Source organism: Mesoplodon densirostris, chromosome 7 (assembly GCF_025265405.1).
Source record: "Mesoplodon densirostris isolate mMesDen1 chromosome 7, mMesDen1 primary haplotype, whole genome shotgun sequence".
NCBI lineage: Eukaryota > Metazoa > Chordata > Mammalia > Artiodactyla > Ziphiidae > Mesoplodon > Mesoplodon densirostris.
The window spans coordinates 17,790,753-17,813,796 of record NC_082667.1 but is presented as its reverse complement, the minus strand read 5'-3'; the positions used below and the strand labels follow the sequence as shown (position 1 = coordinate 17,813,796).

At 40.8% G+C, this 23,044-nt stretch overlaps 1 protein-coding gene and 1 pseudogene across 1 annotated transcript; one reads left to right on the top strand and one right to left on the bottom strand.

Moving 5' to 3' along the window:
- LOC132494133 (endoplasmic reticulum mannosyl-oligosaccharide 1,2-alpha-mannosidase-like) overlaps positions 1-16,932 on the bottom strand; it is a 61,599-nt pseudogene extending 44,667 nt beyond the window's left edge.
- A 997-nt stretch (positions 16,933-17,929) lies between these two features.
- LOC132494132 (E3 ubiquitin-protein ligase RNF113A-like) lies at positions 17,930-18,949 on the top strand. Its single transcript, XM_060105167.1, has one exon. The coding sequence runs from the start codon at positions 17,945-17,947 to the stop codon at positions 18,947-18,949; it is 1,005 nt and encodes a 334-aa protein (XP_059961150.1). The 5' UTR covers positions 17,930-17,944.
- Positions 18,950-23,044: the final 4,095 nt, after the last annotated feature.

Genomic DNA, 23,044 nt, shown 5'->3' with positions numbered 1-23,044 from the left:
GAAGAAGAAGAGAAAAAGAAAGGGTCTGAGAAAATATTTAAAGAGATTACAGTCAAAAACTTGCTTAACATGGGAAAGGAAAGAGTCAATCAACTCCAGGAAGCACAGAGAGTACCATACATGATAAACCCAAAGAGAAACACACTGAGACACATATTAATGAAACTATAAAAAATTAAATACGAATAAAAAATATAAAAGGCAGCAAGAGAAAAGAAACAAATAACATAAAAGGGGGGTCTTCCCTGATGGCGCAGTGCTTGAGAGTCCACCTGCCAATGCAAGGGACACGGATTTGTGCCCCGGACCAGGAGGATCCCACATGCCGTGGAGCGGCTAGGCCCGTGAGCCATGGCCACTGAGCCTGTGCGTCCGGAGCCTGTGCTCCACAATGGGAGAGGCCACAACAGTGAGAGGCCCACATACCACAAAAAAAGTAAATAAATAAAATAAAAAACAAAAGGGAATCCCCATGAGGATAACAGCTGATTTTTCAGCAGAAACTCTGCAAGCCAGAAGGGAGTGGCAGGACATATTGAAAGTGAAGAAAGGGGAAAGCCTACAACAAAGATTACTCTACCCAGCAAGGATCTCATTCAGATCTGATGGAGAAATTAAAACTTTACAGACAAGCAAAAGCTAACAGAATTCAACACCACCAAACCAGCTTTACAACAAATGCTAAAGGAACTTCTCTAGGCGGGAAACACAAGAGAAAGAAAAAACCTACAAAAACAAACCCAGGGCTTCCCTGGTGGCGCAGTGGTTGAGAGTCCGCCTGCCGATGCAGGGGATACGGGTTCGTGCCCCGGTCTGGGAAGATCCCACATGCCGCGGAGAGGCTGGGCCCGTGAGCCATGGCCGCTGGGCCTGTGCGTCCGGAGCCTGTGCTCCGCAATGGGGGAGGCCACAACAGTGAGAGGCCCGCGTACAGAAAAAAAAAAAAAAAAAAAAAACCCAAAACAGTAATGAAAATTGTAATAGAAACATACATATTGATAATTACCTTCAATGTAAAAGGATTAAATGCTCCAACCAAAAGACATCGACTGGCTGAATGGATACAAAAACAAGACCTGTACATATGCTGTCTACAAGAGACCAACTTCACAGCTAGGGACACATACAGACTGAAAGTGAAGGGATGGAAAAATATATTCCATGCAAATGGAAATCAAAAGAAAGCTAGAGTAGAATTCCTCATATCAGAAAAAATAGACTCTAAAATAAAGGCTCTTACAAGAGAAAAAGAGGACACTACATAATGATCAAGGGATCAATCTAAGAAGAAGATATAAAAATTGTAAACATTTATGCACCCAACAAAGGAGCACCTCAGTATATAAGGCAAAGGCTAACAGCCATAAAAGGGGAAATCAACAGCAACACAATAAGAGTAGGGGACTTTAACACCCCACTTTCATCAATGGACAGATCATCCAAGATGAAAATAAACAAGGAAACACAAGCTTTAAATGACACATTAAACATGATGGACTTAATTGATATTTATAGGACATTTATAGGACATTCCATACACTTTCTTCTCAAGTGCTCATGGAACATTCTCCGGGATAGACCATATTTTGGGTCACAAATCAAGTTTTGATAAATGTAAGAAAATTGACATCATATCAAGTATATTTTACAACTACAACACTATGAGACTAGTTATCAATTACAGGAAAAAAACTGTAAAAGTACAAACACATGGAGGCTAAACAATATGCTACTAAATAACCAAGAGATCACTGAAGAAATCCAAGAGTAAATCAAAAAATACCTACAAACAAATGACAATGAAAACACAACAACCCAAAACCTATGGGATGAAGCAAAAGCAGTTCTAAGAGGGAAGTTTAGAGCAATAAAATCCTACCTCAAAAAACAAGAAAAATCTGAAATAAACAACCTAACATTACACCTAAAGCAATTAGAGAAAGAAGAAGAAAAAAACCCCAAAGTTAGCAGAAAGATATCATAAAGATCAGATCAGACATAAATGGAAAAAAAATGAAGGAAACAATAACAATAACTAACAATAACTAAAAGCTGTTTCTTTGAGAAGATAAACAAAATTGATAAACCATTAGCCAGACTCATCAAGAAAAAAAAGGGAGAAGACTCAAATCAACAGAATTACAAATGAAAAAGGAGAAGTAACAACTGACACTGCAGAAATACAAAGGATCCTGAGAGATTACTACAAGCAACTATAAGCCAATAAAATGGACAACCTGGAAGAAATGGACAAATTCTTAGAAATGCACAACCTTCCCAGACTGAACCAGGAAGAAATAGAAAATATAAACAGACCAAACACAAGCACTGAAATTGAAACAGTGATTAAAAATCTTCCAACAAACAAAAGCCCAGGACCAGATGGCTTCACAGGTGAATTCTATCAAACATTTACAGAAGTGCAAACACCTATCCTTCTCAAACTCTTCCAAAATATAGCGGAGGGAGGAACACTCCCAAACTCATTCTAAAAGGCCACCATCACCCTGATACCAAAACCAGACAAAGATATCACAAAATAAGAAAGCTACAGGCCAATATCTCCGATGATCATAGATGCAAAAATCCTCAACGAAATACTAGCAAACAGAATCCAACAGCACATTAAAAGGATCATACACCATGATCAAGTGAGGCTTATCGCAGGAATGCAAGGATTCTTCAATATACGTAAATCAATCAATGTGATAAACCATATTAACAAACTGAAGGAGAAAAACCATATGATCATCTCAACAGATGAAGAGAAAGCTTTTGACACAATTCAACAGCCATTTATGATAAAAACTCTTCAGAAAGTAGGCATAGAGAGAATCTACCTCAACATAATAAAGGCCATATATGACAAACCCACAGCCAGCATCATTCTCAATGTTGAAAAAGAGAAACCATTTCCTGTAAGATCAAGAACAAGACACAGTTGCCCACTCTGACCACTATTATTCAACATAGTTTGGGAAGTTTTAGCCACAGAAATCAGAGAAGAAAAAGAAATAAAAGGGATCCAAATTGGAAAAGAAGAGGTAAAACTGTCACTGTTTGCATATGACATGATACTATACATAGAGAATCCTAAAGATGCTACCAGAAAACTACTAGAGCTAATCAATGAATTGGTAGAGTAGCAGGATACAAAATTAATGCACAGAAATCTCTTGCATTCCTATACACTAATGATGAAAAATCTGAAAGAGAAATCATGAAAACACTCCCATTTACCATTGCAACAAAAAGAATAAAATACCTAGGAATAAACTTACCTAAGGAGACAAAAGAACTGTATGCAGAAAACTATAAGACACTGATGAAAGAAATTAAAGATGATACAAACAGATGGAGAAATATACCATATTCTTGGATTGGAAGAATAAACATTGTGAAAATGACTCTACTACCCAAAGCAATCTACAGATTCAATGCAATCCCTATCAAACTACCACTGGCATTTTTCACAGAACTAGAACAAAAAATTTCACAATTTTTATGGAAACACAAAAGATCCTGAATAGCCAAAGCAATCTTGAGAAAGAAAAACGGAGCTGGAGGAATCAGGCTCCTGGACTTCAGACTATACTACAAAGCTACAGTAATCAAGACAGTATGGTACTGGCACAAAAACAGAATTATAGATCAATGGAACAGGATAGAAAGCCCAGAGGGAAACCCATGAACCTATGGTCACCTTATCTTTGATAAAGGAGGCAAGAGTATACAATGAAGGTAAGACTGCCTCTTCAATCAGTGGTGCTGGGACAACTGGACAGTTACATGTAAAAGAATATAATGAGAACACTCCCTAACACCATGCACGAGAACAGCTCAAAATGGATGAAAGACCTAAATGTAAGGCCAGACACTATAAAAATCTTAGAGGAAACATAGACCACATCCTAGAGAAATGGAAATAAAAACAAAAGTAAACAAATGGGACCTAATGAAACTTAAAAGCTTTTGCACAGCAAAGGAAACCATAAACAAGATGAAAAGACAACCCTCAGAATGCGAGAAAATATTTGCAAATGAAGCAACTGACAAAGGATTAATCTCCAAAATATACAAGCAGCTCATGCAGCTCAATATCAAACAAAAAAAAACAACCCAATCCAAAAATGGGCAGAAGACCTAAATAGACTTTTCTCCAAAGAAGCTATACAGACTGCCAAGAAACACAAGAAAGGATGCTCAATGTCACTAATCATTAGAGAAATGCAAGTCAAAACTACAATGAGGTATTACTTCACACCAGTCAGAATGGCCATCATCAAAATATCTACAAACAATAAATGCTGGAGAGGGTGTGGAGAAAAGGAAACCCTCCTGCACTGTTGGTGGGAATGTAAATTGATACAGCCACTATGGAGAACAGTATGGAGGTTCCTTACAAATCTAAAAATAGAACTACCATATGACCCAGCAATCCCACTACTGGGCATATACCCTGAGAAAATCATAATTCAAAAAGGGTCATGTACCACGATGTTCATTGCAGCTCTATTTACAATAGCCAGGACATGGAAGCAACCTAAGTGTCCATCGACAGATGAATGTATAAAGATGTGGCACATATATACAATGGAATATTATTCAGCCTTAAAAAGAAACAAACTTGAGTTATTTGTAGTGAGGTGGATGGACCTAGAGTCTGTCATACAGAGTGAAGTAAGTCAGAAAGAGAAAAACAAATACCGTACACTAACACATATCTGTGGAATCTAAAAAAAAAAAAAATGATTCTGAAGAACCTAGGGGCAGGACAGGAATAAAGACACAGACGTAGAGAATGGACTTGAGGACACGGGGAGAGGGAAGGGTAAACTGGGACGAAGTGAGAAAGTAACACTGACATATATACACTACCAAATGAAAAATAGATAGCTAGTAGGAAGCAGTTGCATAGCACTGGATAATCAGGTGGGTGCTTTGCAACCACATAGAGGGGTATGATAAGGAAGGTGGGAGGGAGACGCAAGAGGGAGGGGATATGAGGATATATGTATGCATATAGCTGATTCACTTTGTTATATAGCAGAAACTAACACAACCTTATAAAGCAATTATACTCGAATAAAGATGTTAAAGGAAAAAAGAAAAGAAAAACAAATTATTGCATTTTTTTAAAGAGCATTCATGAAACACTCAGCCTATCATGGGCAATAGCAAACTTAAAGCAGCAAGGGCAAGAACACAGGTAGACCTGATCAACCCTGGCACTTTCTCCGAGCCTCAGGTTTCTTGTTCCCGAAACAGAGATAAACACTGACATACAATTATACAAACTAATGTGTATAAAATACTTATCACAGTGCCTGGCACACAGTAGGTGCTCAGCAAATGTGGCAGAGCTGGTAGTAATTTGCAGTTTGTCACTATTCATGGGTAAGAGATTATCATATGCTGTATGGAAAACAAGTAAGTGCCAGGTTCTAGCCAGTGGGAGGGAATTTAGCCATCAATTCAGTTCACGCTCTCCACCACCTCAGCACTTGCTCCTGGTGGGCCCCACTCCTCCTGCCTGGGAACTCTGAGCCGTTGATAACAGATGAAACTTCCAGTCCCTACCCTGAGAGTGCTCCTGTTCAGCCTTTAACTGCAGCCCAGACAAATCACTGGGATCGTTCTGCCGGTCACCGCATAGAAAATCCCAACCCTCGTACGCTGATGACCTTGTACCCACCACCGGGTGCCCAAATATGCGCTGACTGGAAGGAGGTCTGATTGCGCAGCAAGTCCATTTGTTCCTTGCTTTAGAGTGATCAATCGTTTACTCACGTTTCAGTGAAATGGCCTGAAACGGGTAAGGAAAAAAGAACCCAGAGCTTGGGCACAGGAGATGAGAGGCAGTCTCAGCAATGGCACTGAGCAGGCAGCCAAGTCAAGAACAGCAAAGCCTCAGGGGCTCTGGGCTTCTCAGCCAGGAGTCGAGGGGCTGCCACGTGCTTCAGCCTCAGCAGGGATCTGCTGCTCCAGTTCCTGCTAAGCTTCAGCTGCAGTCACTCACTGCCCCCGTACTTAAAGCCTTTTCAGTTCAAGCTCATTCCTGGAGTCCCTCCCTCAGCTTCTGGAGCAGCAGCCCTGAGAGCTCATTTCAGGCAGCTCTTCTTCAGCAACCACCAATAAATATGTACCCCAAAACTTTCACCCATTCAGATTCTCTGACCCAACAATTCTACCTTCAGTAATCCATCCTAATGAAATAATCCTGAATATGAAAATAGCCTCATACACAAAGATGCTCACCAGCAATACTATGACAAAACAGCAGAAATGACCTATGTAATTGGTTGGAATATCATCACCCGTCCAACAGTAAGAAAGTTGTTTAAATTAGAGGATGAAACATCAAGACATTGAAATATATGTTTATCATGAATTTATGATAAAGGAAAGTGAGCAGACAATTATGTTGAGAAAGGAGTAAGAAACAATAGTAGTATGAGTACAGTTCTGTAAAAAAATTAATAAATAAATAAGCAGAACCATGGTTATACAAGATATTATCATAGGGTGAAGCTGGGTGAAAAGTACACAGAAACTATAACCATTTTTGCAACTTCTGGTAAGTCTTAAAACTATTTCAAAACTAAAATTATGTCTCAAAGAAAGAGAAGCAATTGTGCATGAGGAGGCAGCATAGAATAATGACTAATAGCACACACTTTAGAAAACTAAGTGTAGGGGATCAGTTATGGAAGGGAGTTTAAATCTAATCTGCTTTTTCCATTTAATCTCTGCTCATAACAAAGCTCCCTTAAGAATTCTTTCTGACACTCCCCCCCTCCTTGCTTCTGACCATCCTATCCCTGGAGGCTTTTTAGCACAGTAGTCCAGAAACCACAGCTGACACATGAAGTTGATCTCTCGTAACTGTAATCATCAGAACAGTAGTAACATTTATTCATCATTTTACCACTGTGGACCAAGGACTGTGCTACATGTTTTACGATGATGGGTCCTCACCATGACTTTCAAAGGCAAGTATTAATAATTCCGTTTTATAGATGAGAAAATAAGACTGAGAGGTCAATGACTTGTCCAGCTTATCATAGCTGATGAGTAACCCAGGCAGAATTTAAAACAGAGCCATTCAAATCCCAGGCTCCTTCCTACACAAAGTATTTATCAATTATTTAATTTTTTTTAAAGTTTCTTTATCTAATGTAACAGCAAATGCCTCTTTAGGGCTTCAGTTGCTCATCTGTCAAATTGAGCTATTGGACTGAATAAGGGCTCAATCTGAGACACAAGGATTCCCAAGTAACTTCAGCTTGCTCTCTCCCGGAGACATTTCCCCCACCCGGCAATCTTCTCCAAGTTCAGTGATACCCAATCGCTCAGAGAGCTTTGAATCCCACGGCTGGGACCCAGAACTTCTGATTTCCCTAGGCTGGGATGAGCTTAACCATCGGTGTTGCAGCCAGGACTGAGAACCACTCTCCTGACATGTTGACCTTCCTCCTTCTCCAATTCTTATCCTATCCCATGACGCCCACAATTCCGCTGGTCTGCCTTTCCAAATCATGCTTCTCACTGGAACCAGAATGATCTTTCTGAAACAGATATGGCACAGCACTCCCTGTTTATACAACTTCACTAGCTCCCCAGAGATTACCAGGTAGAGTCCTTAAGATTCTCATGGGACCATTCCCAACCTGGCCCCAGACCACCCTTCCAGCATCTTCTGCAGCCACTCCAAACCAGCACCCCCACACACACTGAACACTTGATATTTCCCAGTGTACTATGTGCCACCACACCACTCAGCCCAGCTCACCCTGTTTCCCCTTATTGGGAAGGCCCTCCCAACCCCCCATACCTACTCTACCTGTTCAGTCAGCCTTCAGATCCATTGCCCCTGTCCTGCCCTGCTTTCGCCTTCACACCTCCCTGCATCTTCCAAGGATTCTTTCCTCATTCCCTCAGGCAGAGCTTAGAATTCTGCCGTCCATGTTCTTATGTGTCTCATAGGCAGCTATTAAAGCCCAGACCATGCTGAATTATTAAGAGTACCAGTTTTGCTCACTTCTCCTCTGAGACTGTGAGTTCCTTGAAAGCAGTGCCATGCTCACTGCTGCACCCCTACAGTAGAGTATGAGTCTAAAATACCCCATCAGTATTTGTTGAATAATGATTGAATGAATGAATGGACAGAATCAAAGAACAAGCAAACGCTGTGCTCAGGTTTCACCGAGAAAGATCCACACAGCTTCTTCCTCAGCCCAGCAAGGTCTCCTGGCTGACAGCCACTTGCACTGAAATCAAATAGGGCAGAGCAGCAGCGAGAAGTGAAGAAAAAGTAGCCAAAGCCAGGACTTCTCCTCATGGCTGAAATCAGCGTTCTTACACCGGCAGCCCATACGCTAAACAAGTCCACAGAAGCATTTTGTTTGACTCAGAAAGTGTTTTAAAAATTGGGAAATTTCACCCAAAATCCAGCTCTACACTTACTCCTAGACTATCAGAGAATCAGACAACCCTCAACCTGCATTTCCACCAGGCTACAACGACTGGGGCTGGGTAGCTGCTGAGAAAGCCATAGTCCCTACCCGTCTCTATTGTCTTCACCCAGCTCACCACTCTGGATGTTTCCTGCCTGGCAACCCCCCCCAGGCATTTGAGTTTGCAACCACTGGTTTAAACAACCTGCTCAGTTTAAGGAGTTAAAATGCCTGTGTATGCTCACTCCAAGAACAAGAGAAAGGATCTTTTCAGCTCCATTTCTCTCCAGGCTAGGGAGTTTAATAAAACCCAGCAGACACTGAATGGATTTAGCCCTGAGAATGCCAGGGGCCAGGGCTGAGAAAGGAGACCAAGGTGGGGGAGGAGTGGGCCGTATGTGACACAAAGAGGCTATCTGGAAGTGTGACCCTCCGCTCCACTGGGCTGAGATAAGCTTCTCAGCGGGACTGTTTATGGGAGGTGAGGAAGGAGCTGGACACACATGGAGGAAACGGTCAGGCAGGAATTCCCAAGCAGGTCTGCTGGACTAGCAGCTTCTTGTGAAGCTTTAGCTCCACTCACTGGCTGGCTATAAATTGAGCTCCAGAAAATCAGCAAAACTCAGCGGAGCCTTCAGGCAGCCCCAAGGCACTGCTTGGAAGAGAATCTTCAGTTCATGCTTTCACGGAGCCCTTTGATGGGAGTAACAACTTGTGTTAGGAAGAGGGTCCGCAAAAGAAGGGGGTTAATATCCCCCACTCCCAACCACACCTCGCCAGCGGTCCAGGTCACACTTTGTCTCCTCATCATCTTTCTCCTGCTTTGAGACTCCACCATCTAGGTGAGAAGACAGCTCATTTCTTTTAAGTACCCACTACTCTTAGGCTCACAGGCAGACCCGCGTTTGAAGCTTATCTGATTTCAGATGGCCTTTTTTAGAAAAAAGCTATAAAATTATGAATATAAAGTAGACTCAGTGCCTTGAAAGGGCAAGTTCCTAGTTAATCCCCCTCTGGTCAGGGGTTTTCCATATGCTATCTCAGAAAACAGAGGCTGGGCTCTTTATTCACCTAGCTGGCAGAGAACCAGCTAGGAGAATAACCTCTCTTTGCCTCAGTTTTCTGAGAAATGGGATAACACTAGAGCTCACTCAAACTGTTGTTGGGAGGACTGAGGTAATACATGTACATGGTATTTGCTTAATAAATGTGAGCTATTACTGTTACCTCATTTATCCTCACAACAGCCCTGTAAAGCAACCATTATTCTCTCAATTTTATAGGTAAGCGTGGGAAATCTCCCTCCTCCCCACCTGCTGCAGACTGCACCCAAGCCTGCCTTTGCTGGGTGGGATTCCAGAGTTCCTGGATCTTCTTTTATCTCCTCTACTGCAACCAGGACTGAGTGTCTTCTGCTCTGTGAGGGATGAGCTAGCTCACCTGAAAACCCAACCCAACCCTTCTGACAATAAGCTGTGACGTGTTCATAGGTGATAAGGTATAGCAGGTAACTAACTCCACTTTGGTAGACATTTCAGCAGGAGTCTTTCAAAAAGAAAGATTTACCCAAGAGATGGAATTTTCAGGGACCCAGGGATGGGTCCCTGAGAGGTACATGAATCAGAAAGGAAGCCATGGTAGCAGGGAAAACATCCACTTGAAGTCTGATGACCTGCTAACCTTGTGACCTGTTCAAATCAGTTTACTTCTCATTTGTAAAATAAGAAGAATAAAAATAACATAGGACTACTGTGTAGCACAAATGAGGCTAATGTATATGAAAACGCTTTGGTTGCAGTAACGATAAAAAATAAAAATAACTTTTAAATATTTATAATTGTTTTTATTTTTTTTAATAAAAAATAACTGTACCAGAGTTCCCTGGCAGTCCAGTGATTAGGACTCTGCACTTCCACTGCAGGGGGCGCAGGTTAGATCCCTGGTCAAGGAACTAAGATCCCATGTGCCACACGGCGTGGCCAAAAAAATAAATAATAAATAACTACACCACTCAACAGTTTTCTGAGTAGTTACTTCATGCCAGACAATACGTGCTTCATATACATTAAGATTCACATTTAATGTGCCCAACTGCTCTCTTAAATACTATTATTTTGTCCTTTTTCAGATAAGGAAACTGACTGAGCCTAGGGAGCCTTTGACCAGTCTTAAGTAGAGGAACCAGTAATAAGTTTTGTGTTTTAGAGAAATTACTCTGTGTGACTGAATTAGTAAATGAATAAGCGAATGAACATTACCAAAGCCCATCTACCTAGGCTTTTCTTTTCTGCAAGCTAGGTGAATGTACTTTCCCACTCTCTCATATAATAATAAAAATAGGTAATTATATTACCTAATGGATAGTAGATTTTTACCACAAGAGGTATGTAAATCAATTAACATTTTTGAGGGATTTCTATGTGCTATATGCTTTAGGTTTATTATCATGCAAGTCTCATTACCCCCATTTTATAGATGAGGAAACTGAGGCTAAGAGATGACAAGCAATTTACTTCAAACCACAAAGACATCAGTAAGGAGAAGTCTGTATTCGAACTCAGGCCTGTCTGACAACAAAGCCCATACTCTTGCCTCTACTCTATAGCCTACATTCTATGAATAAAAATATTTATTTTCTTTGAGCAAAGACTATCATTTTCAAAGAGAAGCCAATTTCATAAATAGTCTAGCCATGTTTCAATACATGAGTTTTCCAAAGAAAACCAACATATTTTAACATACACTATTACCTCAGCATCCATACTAATTAAAAAAAGAAACTTGTCCATCATGTAAAGTTTCTTACTTAGAAAATAATAATAATAATAATAATAATAAGTGGTACATATAAAAATAGTGTTTTTTTTCCATTGACAATGGTTAACTGTAATTTCTATTTCCAAACCTGTGGATATTTGTTTTGCAATGTTTCCCAAGGATTCTAAAATCTCTGAAGAATTCTAATAACTCCTTGATAAATGCTTTATTGCAATGTTAAAAAAAAATATATATATAGCATAAATGATTCAAGTGAGGGTGCATCTGAACTGGAAAAATTACCCCAAAGGATAATGCTGAATACTGACAGGACTGCAGCCTCTGAGACTTCTCTAGCAAATGTTTGTTTTGATGCTCACATTTCTTAAAAGCATGTAATCAAGGAGAATAAAAATAAAACCTTATCCTCATTAGTAGGGGATAGTGGGAAAAGTCTTAAATCTGGAGACAAAAAAAAATGAGTTCAAGCTCTTAATTACTGGGTAATGTGGGTCAAGACAGTGATCTTTTTTTAAGTGAAGTATAGTTGATTTACAATATTATGTTAATTTCAGGTGTACTGCATAGCAATTCAGTATTTTTGCAGATTATACTCCATTATAGGTTATTACAAGATAATGGCTATAATTCCCTGTGCTATTCAGTATAACCTTGTTGCTTATCTATTTTACACAGTTTCTGTTAAACCTATACCCCTAATTTGTCTCTCGTTCCCTCTCCCCTTTGGTAGCCACAAGTTTGTCTCCTATATCTGTGAGAGACAGTGATCTTTCTTGAATCTCAGTTTGCTCACATGTAAATTGGGAATAATAATACTTACATCACAGAAGGCAAAGTGAAGGCTGTTTGAAAAGCATAACCCCCTATTCTATTCTATCCTCTTGTGTCTCCCTCCCTCCCGCCCTCCCTATCCCACCCCTCTAGGTGGTGACAAAGCACCGAGCTGATCTCCCTGTGCTATGCGGCTGCTTCCCACTAGCTATCTATTTTACGTTTGGTACTGTATATATGTCCATGCCACTCTCTCACTTTGTCACAGCTTACCCTTCCCCCTCCCCATATCCTTAAGTCCGTTCTCTAGTAGGTCTGTGTCTTTATTCCCGTCTTACCCCTAGGTTCTTCATGACCTTTTTTTTTTTTCTTAGATTCCATATATATGTGTTAGCATACGGTGGATGGACCTAGAGTCTGTCATACAGAGTGAAGTAAGTCAGAAAGGGAAGCAACTTTCTTTTGCAGGCACATTATTTGCAACCCTGCCAGTCACATATCAAAGTACGGAACAACCTAAGTGCCTTCCGTTTCCCTCCCAATATGCATGGGAGCTCACATTATGTCCTGGTGAGCTGTGAGCAAAAAGACGTAGAATATATCCCTAATTGCTATTTGCTTGGATTATTTTGAAAGTGGTCAGAGGGCTTTCTACTTTGCTGAGTGCTGTATGAAACACATCCAAATTTTCACTGAATGTTTAAATGTTTGGTCCACATTCAAGTGTTTGACAGCTAGTTGAGTTTTTTTCAAACCAAAAGGAGATAAAAGGCCCCTCACTTCCTGCTGAATACTGAGGAGGGAATTGTTTGACTAATTTAATACTGTCTAGGGTAAAGGAACTCAAATCTGGTCCAATTTAGAAAATATTCTGATTTTTAAATATAAGAATGATCAGTGTTTTGTTTGTTTTATATGGGGGCTGGGGAAGTAATGTGACTGGAGACTATATTCATTAAAATTATGCGAATAATAAATATCTGATCATATATATCACTTTGCAAGAGAATATTAAAATGACACTTTTCCTATTGTCTGTTTGGACTGAAGCCTCCAAACTAAGAATAATAGATGTCAATTACACTCACACTGTAGAACAAGGGGCTAGGTTTGCAAAGATGATGGTCCAAAACAAGGCTTGCAATAGGCCCGATGAAGTTGATTGGCCAATTGAGGAGTGATTAGGAAAACTTTGGTGAATCCCAGGCAATTTCCAAGCGTGGGGGAGCTTCAGAAGAAGCATTTAGAGAGCTTGGCACTGGCCCCTGGGATCTGGGATAACACAGAGACAGTTATGGGAAACATGCCTGAAAAAATCTAAAAGCAAGAGTTTGGTCAGCCTAATGGCAGAGTGGAGAGTAGTTGAGACTGTATGAAAAATGATTACACTCCTAGAGTTTAGTGACACAGTGAACCTGCCTCCTGCTGCAGGCTGCCTGCTGTCTCCACCAGCCCTGAGTCTCCTGGAAAAGGACCACTTGGGGGTGAAGGTAAGCCCAGCAGAAAGAAGCTGAATGTGAACTGGCAGAGGTCAGGGCTTGGAAGTAGAGGGGTAGGGGAGATCATTAACCTCCAGAAAGAGAAGCACTGTGGGCAACAAAGAAATTGCAGGTACATTACAGAAACCTCCCAGGAAAGGGATAACCTCATCCTTCCTCTACCTGCAACCCTGGAGGAGCCAGAGGTGGCACATTCAGCAGAAGAGAGGGAAGAGAAAAGCTATGTGGAAAAGCAGATGATCACACCCCTCCCTTAAAGCAGGTTTGAAGCCTGCCTTAGGCCTTGGCTAAGGTAATGAGAGAATTTTATAATTGGATGAAAATGTGGAGTTCTGATATTAGACTGGACCTTACATTTCATAACCTAAAAGAGACAGACATTTATTCATTCTAAGAGGAATCAGAAAACTCATGCACCCTAGCCAAGATTTCATCCTGAATCTAGGAAAAAATGACTTAATGGAGCAAGTTTAACAGAAAGTGATAAGAAAGAATAAATTTGCTTTCTGCTTGTACCTCACTGAGTCCAGCTGCCAAAATACATTAGTTATAAATGTCTTGCTTTAAAAAAACAAAAATGAAATAAGACAATAACAAAATATTACTCTGAGGATAAAGCCCCAAATCCTCACATGGCATGTGTTTGTGTATCTGGCCCCTGCAAAGCTTTTGAATTTCACTTCATGCCACTCTCTACCACAGTAGCTCCAGCCACATGGCTTTCTCAAAATGCTTTAGAAATACAAGTAGCTTAACACCTCAGGTACACACTCTACCCTCAACCTTGGAATTGTTTGCCTCCTCTCATCTTCACCTCCCTAATTCCTCCTTGTTCTTAGAATGCTCTGGTTGTAAGCAACAGACACCAGCAGAAACTTAAGCAGGAAATGAATTTATTGGAAAGGTAGGAGGTAGATCACACAATCAAAGACTATTAAAAAAATAATTACTTTGGGACTCCCCTGGTGGTGCAATGGATAAGACCCCACGCTCCCAATGCAAGGGGCCTGGGTTTGATCCCTGATCAGGGAACTAGATCCCACATGCATGCCAAAACTAAGAGTTTGCATGCTGCAACTAAGGAGCTGGCGAGCTGCAACTAAGGAGCCCAAGAGCCGCAACTAAGGAGCCTGCATGCCGCAACTAAGACCTGGTGCAACCAAATAAATAAATTAATTTAAAAAATAATAATTACTTTAAAGACACAGCTGGAAAATAACAGAAGCCAAGGAAGCCTAAGCAATTAAGATGGTAGGAAATGATGGGCAGTCTATTCTGGAAAAGATATCATCCTCAGCTTTTTGTTTTGTTTTGTTTTGCTGGAGAGTCACCCCTAGGTTGGGACATGTGCCCACCCCTAACTAGGGGAGGGCAGAGTGTTTGGGTACAATAAGGGAACAGAAATTTCTCCAAAGAAAATCAGGACACAATTTACACAATAAGGGTAGGCAGGCAACACAACTGAAATCCACTTCGTTTAAGGACCATTCAATGTTTCTTCCCCTGCCAGTTAGTAGCCACAGACTCTTAAGCAGGCTATTTATAGTATCTGTGTCTCAGTTTATTAATCTTGAGATAGTATAAGTATCTGCCTCATAGATTAGTGGTGAAGATTAAATTAATGAATATATGTAACCCACTGAGCAAAGTGCTAGCACATAGTGCTAGCTAATATTATTTTTTAGAAAAATTTTCCATAACCTCCCTAGTCTCTGCCAGGTCAGTCCATTATATTCTCCCATCTTGTATTTCTCCTTTGAGTACTTATCATAAGCAAACTTGTAGAATTATTTCTGTAATTTTTACTTAAATGTGTGTATCCCACTAACCTCATAAGGGCAGAAGAAACATTTATCTTTTTCACCTTGTATTCTCAATGTGTAGTGCATAGCATAGTGTATTAGGCTGACTAATAGCTCCCAAAGATAACCAGGTCCTAATCCCTGGAAGCTGTGAACGTTACCTTAAATGGCAAAAGCAACTCCAAAGATGTGATTAAGTTAAGGATCTTGAGATGGGAAGATTATCCTGGATATATGGGTGGGGCCTAAATATAATCACAAATGTCCCTATAAGAGGAAGGCAAGGGGAGATTTGACTACAGAATATGAGAAGGCAATGTGACATCAAAAGCAAGAAGTTGGAATAATGCAAGGAAGAGCTCACAAGCCAAGGAATGCAGGCAGCTTTCAGAAGCTAGAAAAGACGAGGGAACACAATCTCTAGAGCTTCCAGAAGGAACCAGACCTGCCAACACCTTGACTTTAGCCCAGTGAAACTGATTCTGGACTTCCGGCTTCCAGAAATATAAGAGAATACATTTATATTGCTTTAAGCCACCAAGTTTGTGGTAATTTGTTAGGGTAGCCATAGGAACTAACACTCAGGCACTCAAAAAATATTTATTGAAAAATAAATGAGACTGGGCCTCCCTGGTGGCGCAAGTGGTTGAGAGTCCGCCTGCCGATGCAGGGGATACGGGTTCGTGCCCCGGTCTGGGAGGATCCCATATGCTGCGGAGCGGCTGGGCCCGTGAGCCATGGCCGCTGAGCCTGCGCGTCCGGAGCCTGCGCGTCCGGAGCCTGTGCTCCGCAACGGGGGAGGCCACAACAGTGAGAGGCCCGCATACCGCAAAAAAATAAATAAATAAATAAATAAAAAATAAATGAGACTTAGAAAATGAACAAAAAAAGTATCCATCAAAGCCAGCATAGAAGCTGATGTACAAGACTAATCTTCATGACAAACATAAGACTGAACAACTTATTTTGGTCCACACATCTAATATTTAATTATAGGTACATCAGTTAAATAATGAATATTCTTGTACTTGTCAAGGTTTTTAGTTGAAAATTGAAGACGTTATCATTGACTGGGAATGATAGGGGCCAGGAATTTATTCAAAGGGTAGCATATGTCTCAGACTCACCAGGATGATTGAAGAACCAGGTTCAAGGCCAGCCATGTATGGTGTGCATTGCAACACAGCAGCCCTGTTGAAGATCTGCAGCCAGAAGCAACATACAAAACATGCCACATCATTGGTCTGGGGAAGACACCATTGGCTCTTCTACCAAACGCAGTATTGTATTACCAAGCACTGACTGCCACCATTATTACTGCAGTTTCTGATCTTCCTGTAGCACTGCAGCCAGAGAGTTCCTCAAGAGTCCTAAATTGCAGTAAAGGCTAGGAAAGTAAGGACTGGGCATTTTCAGCTTCTGTAGTAGGAGGCATCTCAACGTCTCAACAAGATTCAGAATGGGAACAGGGAGATTCCCCAAACATAAGAAGAAATGGGTCAGATGATGGGTAACCATAAGGGAAAGATAAATACATACTACAGTCTCACATCCAAAGCTTACAGTGAACTGATTTTCGAGCATCAGACTTGAACATGAATTCACAGAACCGGAATGTGCAGTCATGCATCTAATGACCTCCTGTGTTCGATCACTTCTAAATTCAAATTAAAGCAGGTAACAGAATACAGAAGATATTGAGGTTAAATACATCAATCTCTAATTTGATCATTAAATGAAATGAAAGTGCCTTAAGGAATTTTTAAAGACTGATTTCCTTGGTCAGATCACCAAATGGCATGAAGAAATGCCTGGTTTAATCTATCACATTGTCCCATTAGATTTAATTAAAGCCGTATCAACTACCTGACAAAAAAATAAGTAATACCTTATTTGGGGCAACCAAATAACTAGAGTTTGGGGTAAATATTAGATGTCATTATAATAAAGGGAGAATAAAAATCCCAGACCTTAGATTATCAGAGTCTACCACTTAAAATAGCCATACAACTAGTATTTGCCTTCTTCGGTATCAGGCAATGTGCTAAGCACTGGGATTTTTTTTTTTTTTTTTAACGATTAAGGAGGAATCCCTGAAAGAATTTATATTCTGCAGAGGAGTTAAGGAATAAAGACATGTAAATAAACTAATCATAATAATAATAAGTTGTAACAGGTGTTCTAACAGATGTGCTATGGGTTGAATTGAGCCCACCTCCACCCCGCAAATTTATATGTTGAAGCCCTAGCTCCCATTACTTCTGAATGCGACCTGATTTGGAAATGGGATCATTGCTGATGTAATTAGTTAAGATGAGATCAAACTGGAGTAGGATGGGTCCCTAATTCAATATGACTGTTGTCCTGATATAAAGAACACCATGTGAAAAGACAGACAAACACACAGGGATAAAGCCATGTGAACATTGGAGTTATGCTACCACAAGTCAAAGAACTACGGCCACTCGTGCTCCCGCAGTGTCCATGGACACTCCTTTTTCCGCAACCGATTTTGCACCCACTCGCAGCGGAGCGCACTACGTGCAGTGACGTGAAGAAGCCCCGCGCCACCCAGCAGGCCACAGCCGTTTGGGAGCCCGAGACTCTTAAAACGGTAGAGCAACTTTTTCCAGGAAAGATGACAGACCAGATGTGCACCTTTCTTTTCAAAAAGCCTGGGCGAAAAGGGGCTACAGGTCTCAGAAAGCGCCCGATCTGCCACCAAGAGTCCGGAGACGACAGCAGCAGCAGTGACGAAGGCAGCACTGTGGTTAGCCGGGAAAGGAAGCGGGAGACCCACAATCCGATGATACAGAAGACCCCTGGCGGTGGTAAACAGAAGGCAACTTACGGTGACCAGAGTAGCCAGGAGGAGGAGAACGAGCCCGAGAGTCTCGGCGCGGTCTATAAGTCCACTCGCTCAGGGAAACCCGTGGGGCCAGAGGATATGGGTGCGACTGCTGTCTACGAGCTAGACACAGAGAAGGAGCGTGACACACAAGCCATCTTTGAGCGCAGCCAGAAGATCCAGGAGGAGCTGAGGCACAAGGAAGATGACAAGATCTATCGGGGAATCAATAATTATCAGAAGTACATGAAGCCCAAGGATACATCTATGGGCAATGCTTCCTCCAAGATGGTGAGGAAAGGCCCCATCCGAGCTCCCGAGCATCTGCGTGCCACCGTGCACTGGGATTACCAGCCCGACATTTGTAAGGACTACAAGGAGACTGGCTTTTGCGGCTTTGGAGACAGCTGCAAATTCCTCCATGACCGTTCAGATTACAAACATGGCTGGCAGATCGAACGTGAGCTTGACGAGGGTCGCTATGGTGTCCATGAGGATGAAAACTATGAAGTGGGAAGCAATGAGGAGGAAATACCGTTCAAGTGTTTCATCTGTCACCAGACCTTCCAAAACCCAGTTGTCACCAAGTGCAGGCATTATTTCTGCGAGAGCTGTGCGCTGCAGCATGTCTGCACCACCCCGTGCTGCTATGTCTGTGACCAGCACACCAATGGCATCTTCAATCCAGCGAAAGAATTGACTGCTAAACTAAAGAAGCACAGAGCTGCAGAAGAGGGTGGTGCTTCTGATTTCCCAGAAGACCCCGATGAGGGTCCAATTCCCATTACTAATTAATTTTCCCATTATTCTCAAATCTCAAAATAAATGTTGTTTTGGTGGGGGGGAAACAAGTCCTTCCTTAGTGCCTTCAGAGAGGGCATGGCCTTGTCAGCACCTTAATCTGTCTTCCTGCCTACAGAACTGTGAGATAATAAATTTCTATTGTTCTGGGCCACTCAGTTGTTGGTACTTTGTTATGACAGTCCTGAATCCACTGAAGTTGCAGCATAGAATATCAATATACAAAAATCAGTCACATTTTTATACACTAACAATGAACTATCAGAAAGAGACATTAAGCAAAGAATCCCATTTGAAATATGATAAATAGAATAAAATACTTAGGAATAAATTCAACCAAAATGGTGAAAGATCTGTACACTGAAAACAATAAGACATTAATAAAAGTAGTTGAAGATGACACAAATAAGTGTAAAGATATTCCATGCTCAAGGATCAGAAGAATTATTATTGTTAAAACCTCCATACCACCTAAAGTGATCCACAGATTCTATGCAATCCCTATCAAGTTTCCAATGGCATTTTTCACAGAATAGAATTAACATCTAAAATTTGTATGGAACCACAGAAGAACCCAAATAGGCAAAGCAATCTTAAGAAAGAAGAACAAAGCTGGAGGCATTGCATGTCCTGATTTCAAACTATAGTACAAAGCTATAGTAATCAAAGCAGTATGGTATTGGCATAAGAACAGACACAAAAATCAATGGAACAGAATAGAGACCCCAGAAATAAACCCATGCATATATGGTCAATTAATTTACAACAAAAGAGCCAAGAATATACAATGAGAAATGATAGTCTTTGCAATAAATGGTGTTGGAAGACTGAATAGCAACATGGAAAAGAAAGAAATTGGACCCCTATCTTACCATACACAAAAGTCAACTCAAAATGGATTAAAGACTTAAGCATTAAAGACCTGAAATCATAAAACTCCTAGAAGAAAACAAAGGGGGAAATGTTTTGATGTTAATTTTGATGATGATTTCTTAGATATGACACCAAAAGCCCATGCAACAAAATCAGAAGTAGATAAGTGGACTACATCAAACTAAAAAGTTTCTTCACAGCAAAGGAATCAGCCAACAAAATAAAAAGATAACCTACTAAATGGGAGAAAATATATCTAAAAAGGGTTAATAACCAAAATATATAAGGAACTCATACTACTCAATAGCAAAGAAAACAATTTAAAAATGGGTAAAGGAAGTGAATAGATATGACAAACAACTGACCAACAGGTATATGAAAAAGTGCTCAGTACCACTAATCATCAGGAAAATACAAATCAAGACCATAATGAGGCACACCTCACACCTGTTGGAATAGCTATTATGAAAGACAAGAGATAACAAGTGTTGGGGGGGTATGGAGAAAAGCGAAGTCTTGTACACTGTTAGTGGGAATGTAAATTGACACAGCCTTTATTACTATTATTACAAATAAAGAAGGCAGAAGGAAACTTTTGGAGGTGATGGACATGTTTATGGCATATATTGTGATCGTGGTTTTAAGGATGTTTATCTCCAAACTCATCAATCTGTGTATCAAGTTGAGTTAATTATATGAAACGATGATATTAGGAAAACCAAGACTTGGCTGAGAAAAACAGATCCAAGAAACACACATTCAAGATCAGAAACCTCCAGCTGTCACTCCCTTCAGAGCTTGCAGAGAGATGCAATTTCAACAAAACTGACACTACCTTTCCCCTAAACCTCTGATTTATATGTGGATGAAAGGAAGTTATAAGTTGTCTTTTGTTTGTAAATAGAAGCTATTTTTCCTTCTTTCCCCTCTCTCTAAGGGAAGGTAAGAAGGGGCTTCCTCTCTCCCAAACCAAGGGAACACTCAAGACAATGATTGGTAAAGTTTGATGATGGCTGCAAGAAGGTCATGTTGATATTTTGCTTCTGGTAGGATGTTTACTTAGCCACTGAACTTGATGATCTTCCTTGCACTAGTGGAGTAGGAGAAGAGACAATTGGAAGTGAAGGCACGGTGGGAGCCCACAGGGCAAAAGAAGGAAGGTCAGGACTCCCGGATCCCAAACCTGCATTCTAGTTTCCTCAGATCTGGGGCTACAGTCTTGCTGGTGATGGTTACATCATAAAGCAAACAGGCACTCGGTTCAAAAAATTATTCTGTAAAGCTGTCAATTGAGGATCAGTGGAAGATATAGCCAATCATGAAAGGAACCCACAATGCCTTCAGAGGCTGCTTGAAAGGAGACCATCATCAGCTGAATCTGTGGAAACCATTATCTTGTCCTATGGAGTCCACAGACATCAATCTCAAACACCATTTAAGGCCAACCAAGGAAAGAACTAAGCCTCAACACTTTAGGAGCATGAAGCAGGGCAGAATCTGCCTCACATCACTCCTGCCTGTCCAACATCCCATGTGTATTGAGATTACACATGTCCCATACGCACCCACACATACTGTTCCAAACTCCTACCCCTGCAAGTCTCACCTATTTAGGAGGGAGATCTAGAGGATTTTTTTTTTTTTTTGGCTGCGTTGCTGCGCGCTCTTTCTCTAGTTGCGGCGAGCGGGGGCTACTCTTCATTGTGGTGCACGGGCTTCTCATTGTGTTGGCTTCTCTTGTTCTGGAGCACGGGCTCTAGGCACGTGGGCTTCTGTAGTTGTAGCACGCAGGCTCAGTAGTTGTGGTTCATGGACCCTAGAGCGCAGGCTCAGTAGTTGTGGCACACGGGCTTAGTTGTTCCATGACATGTGGGATCTTCCAGGACCAGAGCTCGAACCCGTGTCCCCTGCATTGGCAGGCAGATTCTTAACCACTGTGCCACCAGGGAAGTTCCTAGAGAATTTTTTAATCGAATAAGAGACTTTGATTTTAAAACACTCAGGAATAAATTTTAGAAAATGCTAAAAGTCTGTTCTAATAATGGAATGCGGCTGAAAAGTAATGCAGATGCTGAGATACTGTCCTAGTGGAAAACGAGGCTTCAACATAGTACAGTTGGTAGCAGTTGACGAAAAAAATAAAAGCATTTGAGTTTATACCTTGATGAGTCAAGTTTCCTCACAAAAACACTAGAAACGTGTATCCATAGTATATAAAGAATACTTCCTAATTAATACAAGAAAAGAATGCCCACGAGAAAAATGGGTATTTTCATTATCTAAACTTAGTGGCTCAAAACTAGTCATCATTTCTTTGCTTTTGAGCCTGCGATTTTGGCAGGGCCCCAGTGGAAACAGCTTGTCTCTACTCCTTGTGACATTTGCCATGGCTGGAAAGTCAAAGGTGACTTCTTCATATGTCTGGCACTTCAGCTAGGATGGCTGGAACAGCAGGGAGACTAGAGAGACATCTCTCTCTCCTCATGGCCTCTCCACATAGCTAGACTGGACTTCCTCATAGCATGGCAGTCTCAGAGTAGTTGGATCTCTTACATAGTAGCTGGTTTCCTCCAAAAAGCAAAAGTAGAGCTTGCCTTGTTTTCTTAGGCCCAGACTGGCACCATGTCAATTCTGCCACATTCTATTAGTCATCCAAGAGAAAGGTACCCTCATTGTCCCAAGACATAAAGATGTTCATCACAGCATTGTTTGCAATATTAAAATACTGGAAACAACCCAAATGCCTAATCAGTAATGTTTAGATGAATAAAATATGTTATATTAATATAGTGAAGCAGAAGAAAATTAATAAATGGGATCAATATGCATCAACAAGACTAGATCTAAAAACAATGTTGAGTGAGAAAAGATCATTAAGAAATCATACGCTATGAAACAAATCATGTAATTTTTTAAAAAACACAAACTAGAACTACATATCTTTGCATATACATAGTGAAAGTATTAAATCATGGACTGTAAGGACACACACCAAAATCAAGACGGTAATTGCCTCCAGGAAAGAAGAGAAAAGCAGTGTTCTGAGAAAGGACAAAGTAGAATTCAACTTTATTTGTCATGTTTCAACCATTTTATTTTTTAAATCTGGTGGAAATATGATGACATTTTAACATTTTTGATGGCTTTTTACTATATTAGTCAGGAATATTCTGAAGCTTAAATCCTCTTCAAATTTTAAAAAACTTTGAGTTACCA